Source organism: Leucoraja erinacea, chromosome 34 (genome assembly GCF_028641065.1).
Source record: "Leucoraja erinacea ecotype New England chromosome 34, Leri_hhj_1, whole genome shotgun sequence".
Classification (NCBI taxonomy): domain Eukaryota; kingdom Metazoa; phylum Chordata; class Chondrichthyes; order Rajiformes; family Rajidae; genus Leucoraja; species Leucoraja erinaceus.
In genome coordinates, this window is record NC_073410.1 from 11645882 (window position 1) to 11655000 (window position 9119).

At 46.1% G+C, this 9119-nt stretch overlaps 1 protein-coding gene across 1 annotated transcript in view; it reads left to right on the forward strand.

The window, feature by feature from the left end:
• LOC129712842 (tyrosine-protein phosphatase non-receptor type 13-like) overlaps positions 1-9119 on the forward strand; it is a 212237-nt gene that overhangs the window by 93175 nt on the left and 109943 nt on the right. The window contains exons 19-24 of the mRNA XM_055661561.1: positions 1184-1276; positions 2552-2659; positions 2738-2854; positions 3980-4146; positions 7067-7168; positions 8560-8653. Of these exons, the coding sequence (XP_055517536.1) occupies positions 1184-1276; positions 2552-2659; positions 2738-2854; positions 3980-4146; positions 7067-7168; positions 8560-8653 (681 nt within the window). The remainder of the gene's footprint in view (positions 1-1183; positions 1277-2551; positions 2660-2737; positions 2855-3979; positions 4147-7066; positions 7169-8559; positions 8654-9119) is intronic.

Sequence of the window (9119 nt, forward strand, 5' to 3'; positions counted from 1 at the left end):
GCTGAGTTCCTCCAGTAGTTTGTATTGTGCGGGAGGGAGAGTGGTGGGATGTACATGTTTTGAGTTGCCCCTGTCATGTAGATGCACATGTTAATAACATGTACCTGAATGCCAATGTATTCTCCAAGTGTACTCGCTACAGGCAAGGCTTTGCTCTGTAAACTTCAATTTTGTAGGTTGTCATTCTGGGCTTGGATGGATCGACTGGGCTTATATTCACTGGAATTTAGAAGGATGAGAGGATATCTTATAGAAACATATAAAATTCTTAAGGGATTGGACAGGCTCGATGCAGGAAAAAGGTTCCCCATGTTAGGCAGTCCAGAACCAGGGGTGACAGTTTAAGAATAAGGGGTAGGCCATTTTGGACTGAGATGAGGGAAAACCTTTTCACCCAGAGAGTTGTGAATCTGTGGAATTCTCTGCCACAGAAGGCAGTGGAGGACAATTCACAGGATGTATTCAAGAGAGAGTTAGAAATAGCTCTTCAGGCTAAGGGAATTAAGGGATATGGGGAAAAAGCAGGAACAGGGTACTGATTCTGGATGATCAGCCATGATCTTATTGAATGGCGGTGCTGGCTTGAAGGGCAAAGGGCCTAATCCTGTGCCTATTTTCGTTGTTTCTATGTTTGTGCTACAAATTCCACGACAATTTGAGCCCCATTGTCTTTCCTACTGTAGTGGTGAGCTGCCTTCTTGAACGGCAAAGATCCCTTGCATCCAAACAAAGGTTTATTTATTACAGTAGAGACAAGGAACTGCGGAGGCTGGTTTAAAAAAGAGACACAAAGTACTGGAGTAACTCAACGGGTCAGGCAGTATCCCTGGAGAACGTGGATAGGTTCAGTCTGAAGAAGGGTCCTGACCTGAAACGCCACCTATCCATGTTCGAAAGAGATGCAGCCTGCTGAGTTACTTCAGCATTTTGCGTGTGTGTCTTTGGTGTGTGGGTGGAAACTGGAGCACCCGGGGGAAACCCACACAGTCATAGGGAGAACGTGCAAATTCCACATAGACGGCAGCCACGGTCAGAGTCAAACCCCAGATGCTGGAGCTGTGATGAAACTCACTACCTGTGGGGCAACAATGCTGCCCTTTCTAGAACGCAGTGGATTCCACAGTTTCAGCAGTGTTGACATTAGCTTTTTATCCATGAGCTCAAATGTATCTTTTATCCACAGATCCATTGAAGAGCAAAGTGGATGACGAGCTGACAGTTCCTGAACGGGAGATCGTTTTTGTAAATCTGAAGAAAGATCCCAAGTTTAGTTTTGGTACGTTAATAAGCGAGTTGGCTGCAAATGGCTTCCACATTGACCGAGAAATAGCTTTGCTTTGTCATTCTCGTGGGAGAAGCCACGACAACTTCCACCCTCGGCACGTACATGATTTGGCACGGAGTCGCAAGCCTTACTGTCGCCGTTGTTCGACTCCACCATTAGGTTCACAGGTTGACCTTCTCTCTGTATAAAACAAGCAACTGCAGATGGTGGTTTACAAACTAAGACACAAAGAGTTGGAGTAACTCAGCAGGTCAGGCAGCATCTCTGGAGAACATGGATAGGTGATGCTTCAGGTCGGGGCACTTCTTCAGAGATTTAATAATGGAGGGGGGATGGGGGGAAAGCTGGAGGAGTGGATAGTCAAGGGTAGAATAAGGCCTGACGGCAAATAGGTGAACACACGCAGAGGAGAGTTTTAATCGTCAGATGGTTGGACTAAGGTAAAGGATGACAATATAGAAGGTGTGAAACAAAAGGATTGAGGAGTTGTGAATTGTGAAGCCAGAGGAAGGAATGTAGGTGGAGGGGGAGGAGAAATGGGTGCGGGTTCAGGTGATGCAGGGAAGGGTGGGGGGTTAAAGATTTTGCGTAATGTGCAGGAAAACATCCAGTAAGGTAGTTTGAAGGGGTGGCATAGTGCCATAGCGGTGTCAGAGACCTGGGTTCAATCCTGACTACGGAAGCTGCCTGTACAGAGTTTGTACTTACTCCCCGTGACCTGCGTGGGTTTTCTCCAGGTGCTCCGGTTTCCTCCCACACTCCAAAGACACACAGGTTTGTAGGCTCAGTGGCTTCGGTAAGATTGTAAATTGTCCTTAGTGTGACAAGTTACACGCCAGTGGGCAGGGATCGCTGGTCGGTGCGGACATGGTGGGTCTAAGGGCCTGTTTCCACGCTGTATTTCTAAACTAAACTAAAGATAAGGGTCCATTTGTGTGGTGACACTGCTGATTGTCCAGCTACATTAATGAACAGTGCTGTTTAAATTGCTACACTTCAGTCTGTCTAGTTGCTTCACGCTCACCCTTTAATTTCAGTCTGAAGAAGAGTTCAGACCCAAAACGTCACCTATCCTTTTCTTCCAGATGCTGCTGCCTGACCCGCTAAGTTACGCCAGCACTTTGTGTTTTTATTTGGTATAAACCAGCATCGGCAGTTCTTTGTTTCTGCCTCTCACTTATCTTGGGCTAATGTTTAATGAGAAAGCTTTGGGCTGCATTACCTGGGAACATCCAGGCTCACAGGTCCTATTTATTCTTTTTGTAGGGTTTACCGTTGTGGGTGGAGAGAGAACTGGAAAATTAGATCTGGGGATCTTTATCACAGCTATCGTTCCAGGAGGGCCAGCAGATAAGGACGGGCGTATTAAAGAAGGTGAGGATTCACTTGTGAGATGTTTATATGTTCAGTGGTCTGGTATTTGCTGCTTCAATGTTTTCTCTTGTCTTGAAGGAGGACGCCTGATCTCAGTGAATAACGAAAGCCTAGAGGGAGTCACTCTCCGAACTGCCTTGGAGGTTCTTCAGTATTCCCCTGATGAAGTGACACTGATCATATCTCAACCGAAAGGTATTCTCAAGTTGCCTCTTCCAGGCTGAGACAAACCAAAGATAGACAAATAGATGCTTTCAAGAGAGAGCTAGACAGGGCTCTTAAAGATAGCATAGTCAGGGGATATGGGGAAAAGTCAGGAACGGGGGGGGTACTGATTGGGGATGATCAGCCATGACCACATTGAATGGCGGTGCTGGCTCGAAGGGCCAAATGGCCTACTCCTGCACCTATCGTCTATTGTCTAAACCGAAGATAGACAAACCGAAGATAGATAGCGGGACAGGCAGCATCTCTGGGGAGAAGGAATGGGTGATGTTTTTTGGATCTGAAGAAGGGTCTGGACCCGAAACGTCACCCATTCCTTCTCTCCAGAGATGCTGCCTGTCTCGCTGAGTTACTCCAGCCTTTTGTGTCTCTTCGGTTTAAAGCACCATCTGCAGTTCCTTCTCAGGTGGAGATTTGTTTCATGACAAGGAACTATCCTCGCCAATATCGCTCGATGAACTCCCAGTGAATTCCCAACAGATTTTGATCTCACCTGCACCAGGTGCGGCAGGATGGCGCAGCGGTAGGGTTGCTGCCTTACAGCACCGCAGACCCCGGTTCGATCCTGACATTGGGAGCTGTCTATGTGGAGTTTATACCTTCTCCCTGTAACTGCGTGGGTTTCTCCGGGTTCTCCGGATTCCTCCCACATCCCAACGATGGCGGGAAATTGGCTTCTGTAAATTGCCCCAAGTGTGTGGGAAGTGGGTGAGAAACTGGAATAACTAAGGACTAGTGTGAATGAGTGATGGATGTTCGGCATGGACTTGGAGGGCCGAAGGGCCTGTTTCCATGCTGTATCTCTAAAGTAAACTAAACAATGAAGCCTGGTGACTGAAGTACGCAGTGTGAAAGCGGAATGTGTGTTAGATGCCCAGTACCCTGTTCACCCTGTTCACCCTGTTTTTAAGAGCGAGTTAGAGATAGCTCTCAGTGCTAACAGAATCGAGGGATATGGGGAGAAAAAGCAGGAACGGTGTACTGATTCTGGATGATCAGCCATGATCATATTGAATGGCAGTGCTGGCTCGATGGGCCGAATGGCCTACTCCTGCACCAATCTTCTATGTTTCTATACTTCTCTCCTGGTTTCAGGTGTATCTGAGTCAGCTCGTCAAGGTACAGCAACATCACTGGGTAAGGTGAACAGACGAGAGAGCTCCCAGGAATGCTGCCGTAGCAGCCTGTGTCCAACAGGCCAGAACCACAACACCCCTGAGACCAGCAGCCCATCTACCCAGCTCCACAGGACACAGATGACGGTAATTTCAGGGTCACCTTTGGCCTCTCTCTGGCTGCTCTTTGAACAATCTCAATCTCTATTTATATTCTCTGCAATCTGTTCTTCCTCACATTCCCATCATTCCGCACTGATTCTAACCCACGTCTGCATCCACTAGCAAAGTAACTCACCAACCCCAGTAGAAAGAAATAATTATCTATCTATAATTATAATTAAATATATTATATATTACAATTAACAATAGAAAGAAAGAAAGACAGAAAGAAAGAAAGAAAGAAAGAAAGAAAGAAAGGAAGGAAGGAAGGAAGGAAGGAAGGAAGGAAGGAAGGAAGGAGTTATACTAAAGATAGATAGATGTAACAGGCAGCGTCTCTGGAGAGAAGGAATGGGTGACGTTCTGGGTCAAGACCCTTCAACTGGCTTCCATTCATTGTTAACAGTGAACATATCTGGATCATTGCTGTAACTAATCCCACTACCGATCAATTGCAGAATCCTCCAGGGGTGCCATATCTGGTCATTGACTGAAGTGCCAATAGGTTAATAACAAACTTTGCCCTACCAAACGGACTAGCTCAATACTTTTTATTTTGATCTTTTGGGGATTTGAGAATTGCTGCCCGTGAGTGCTTGAAGCGGGATTACTGACTCCGTTGAACAAGTGTGTAGATGAGGCGTAGGCGGGTATGGATCATGTGCTGGGAGATGGAATTAACATGGTAGAGTGCCCACTGATCTGCGTGAATCCGTTGGGCCATTAGGGCTTGTTTCCTTAAGGACACAGTGAACTCGATCAGTGGGGACACTCTTGGTGATAGACCGTGAAGCCACCATCAATGCAGAATATGTTCTGTGAACTTGCTACTCCAACATGGAAGACATAGACCATCGACATACAGCACAGGAACAGACACTTAAGCCCACAATGCATGCAGAACATGATGCTGAACTAAGCTATTGTGCTCTGCCTGCCTGTGATCCAACAGTCCCTTAAATGCTACTATCATATATGCTTCCGCCAGCATCTTTGGCAGTGTGTTCCAGCCACCCACCATTCTCAGTGGAGCTCAGAGACCATACAGGGTTGTGGGTGTCAATGACCCCCAAGGTTAGTTAATTGGTGAAGGTCAAAAATACCAAAATATGTCACAGACAGTGAATTCTTTGTGGAGGCTTAATCTCAAGGGGCATTGTCACTTAGTCACTAATTCTTTGACATATTTTGCCTTAATGCCAAGGTGAATGAAAATCAAAAACATAGCTACAGATGCAGGAAATCCAAACACAGAAACGCTCTGCAGGTCAGGGGGTATCTGTGGAGGGAGAAGCAGAGTTCACGCATCAGATCAAAGACTCTTCACATCTCCAATCCGAAACGTAGCTCTTTTCTTTCCACAGTTGCTGCCTGACCTTCAGGGTGTTTCCTGCATCTTCTGGTTTGCTGCTCGATAAGCTGGAGATCATGAATGTTTAATTGAGAGGTTGAGTGGATGGGGAGGGACAATGGGGGGGACAATCAGTTTAATGGTTGCATTTGTGTCAGTCACAACTGTTCGATGTGCAATGTTTGAGTGTGCCCAGTTGTCTCATTAAATATGGCGACAAGTGCTGAATAATTCTACAAATGAACTGATAAATCAGGCCTGTGATGGACATTGATTTTATATCTAACGGTTTTAAACTCTCATAAGATAGCATTGATAAGGGAGAATAATTTTTCAGCTCGTTACATTATTTCAAAAATGTGGTAATGAGCAGCCAATATGTTTGTTTTATTGGTTGGTTAAGGACTAAATGTTGGTTAGGATGCTGTTGTTCAAATTATTTGGCAAGTATAATCTACATGATCATATCACTTTCCTTGGAGCTGTGAAGAGGCATTAACCAGCTTTTATCGACACTTAGAATACATTGCCTTTGGAAGCTCTAATTTTTCTTTGGTTTATGGATGGCATGGGAGATCCCGCTGCCTCACGCCTCCAGTCATCCATGATGGATCCTGACCTCGGTTGCTCACTTTGTGGAGTGTGCATGTTCCCCCTGTGACTGCACTGGTGCTTTAGTGCCCTGCCGCATCCCAAAAATGTGCTGATAGTCAGGGAGGGGGAGAGAGAGACGGGGAGTGGGGGGAAAGGGAGAGAGTGAGGGAGAAAGAGAAAGATAGAGAGAGGGGGCGAAAGAGAGCGAGGGGGCGATAAGAGAGAGAGAGAGAGAGAGGGCGAGGGTGATGGAGAGAGGGCGAGAGAGAGAGAGGGCAAAATAGAGAGGGTATGAGAGAGAGAGAAGTGCACAATCAAAAATAAATAAATAATGACATTGCAGGGAAATCAGATGGGTGGAATCAGGACTGATAGAGCTGTACCCAAGGAGAGCATAAATCAGCTGGGCTGAATTGCAGCCTTCTCTGTTATAATACATAAGCAACCGAGAGTGCGGGGCGGTGGGATAAAAGACTTATCCTCGTGACCGTACCCCCAACAGTGCCATGTGTGTTACTCCAGCTTGAACCTAAGATCTTCTGATTCAGCCTTGACAGTTGAGCCAAACTAAACAACTCCAAGCCAGCTTCATCCTCACGCTCATAAGTTCATAAATGATAGGAGCAGAATTAGGCCATTCGGCCCATCAAGTCTACTCCACCGTTCAATCATGGCTGATCTATCTTTCCCTCTCAACCCCATTCTCCTGCCTTCTCCCCATAACCTCTGACACCTGTACTAATCAAAATTGTATCTATCCCTGCCTTAAAAATATCTATTGACTTGGCCTCCACAGCGTTTGGTCATTGAATTGTTAATATGAACAGCCCATTGAGGATTATAGAGGGAATATAGCAAATCAGAGACTAATGGGAGTAGAATTAGGCCATTTGGCCCATCAGATAATGGTTTGGATCTGACAGAAAAATCTCCATTGTTACTTTGTGATCTCGTTGACAGGTTGGTGGTTGGACTTCCTCAGTGGAGCGAGAGGTGAAACCAGGAGACAGATACAGCGTGGAGCTGACTAAAACTGAGGGCAGCCTTGGGGTTAGTGTCACAGTAAGTATTCAAGAATTTACTTCCGCTGTTCTACTCTCAAGAAAGGTCTCGACCCGAAACGTCGCCCATTCCTTCTATCCAGAGATGCTTTATGTGTCTCTCTTCTAGTAAGTGTTCATAATTATAATTAGCACAGAGGTCAGAGGTTATGGGGAGAAGGCAGGCCAATGGGGTTAGGAGGGAGAGATAAATCAGCCATGATTGAATGGTGGAGTCGACGATGGGCCGAATGGCCTAATTCTACTCCTATTCCTTATGACCTTATGACTATTTGAAACAATCCAGATTTTCCCCAGGATCTCAGGATTATGGACTCCAGACTTCCATGATATTTTGATTTTTTAAGAGTCTCAATCAGGTAACCCTATCAGCTCACATCCCGCAACTTAATGTAACATAAACCAAGATAATACAACTCGCACTTTTAATTTAAACTATTCTGACTTGATATCAATCTGGGAAATAAAGTGGTGGAGTAACTCAACAGGTCAGGCAGCTTCTGTGGAGGATAAGGATAGGTGACGCTTGGAATGCACTGGGTTAAGATTGGAAACACTGTGGCACACATGGACTCATTGCCGCAGGAGACGGCAGAACAAGTTTAATGAGTGAAAGAAGGCCCTGCTAAAGATATCGATTAAACAGTGTGCTTGCCGTTTTCTCACCTGCTGATCAATATAATGAATTGACCCGCTACAGACCTTCACTTAGTAAAGGACAAGCGACAGCAGAGGCCAAGCTTTGTCCTTCACCAATGATTCATTGAAGGTGATGCCAAGGAGTTGATTGGGGACGTCCCTCAATTTGATATCAACAATAGAATTATACACCTTTGCAGTGGAGATGAGGAGGAATTTTGTTAGCCAGAGGCTGGTGAATCTGTGGAATTCTTTGCCACAGACAATCATGGAGGAAAAATAATTGGGTATTTTTAAAAAGGAGGTTGACAGGTTCTTGCCCCTGTCCCACTTAGGAAACCTGAACGGAAACCTCTGGAGACTTTGCGCCCCACCCAAGGTTTCCGTGCGGTTCCCGGAGGTTTTTGTCAGTCTCCCTACCTGCTTCCACTACCTGCAACCACCTGCAACCTCCGAGAACCGCACAGAAACCTTGAGTGGGGCGCAAAATCTCCAGAGGTTTCCGTTCAGGTTTCCTAAGTGGGACAGGGGCATTAGGGTGCCAAATGTCACAAGGAGAAGGCAGGAGTATGGGGCTGAGAGGGAAAAGTAAATCAACCATGATTGAAAATGGTAGTGATAACTCGATGGGCTGAATGGCCTGATTCTGCTCCTATGTCTTATGATGTCCAACAACAGGGAAGCATATTCCCACCCATGAAAATCTCCAATGGGAAAGGGCTTGTTTAATGCAGGTTCTGCTGTGATCCACAGGGAGGAGTGAACACCAGTGTCAAGCACGGTGGGATCTACGTGAAGGGAATCATACCTGGAGGGGCCGCTGATCTTGATGGTCACGTCAGGAGAGGTAAGGAGGGGGTTTCTCAATCATTCAATGTTCTGGACCAGCTTGGGTCAGTGGGTGTCCTCTACCTTACCTGCAATGGACACTAGTGAGGTTGGAGTGATAGCATTCCCACTCCATTCGCTTTCACATCCTGCTTCAAACCACCCAAGAGCTGGATCCTGAATGAGTTCCCATTGCAGACCACGTCTCTGATCCATTTGGTGTCACAGTTGTAGCTATTGAGGAGCGGTTAGCGAGACTCAGAACAGTGCCTTGAAACTGTGCCACAGATTGGTGGGGTGTTGACTTATTGGGGGGTAGGTGGCCTGAGGGGCCCCCATGAGTTACTGATGATTTGCACAAAGTGTGTTTTAGTTCATGGTTCATTCATTTATGTGATAGGAGTAGAATTAGGCCATTTAGCCGACCAAGTCTACTTCTCAATTCAATCATGGCTGATCTACCTCTCCCTCCTAACTCCTTTCTC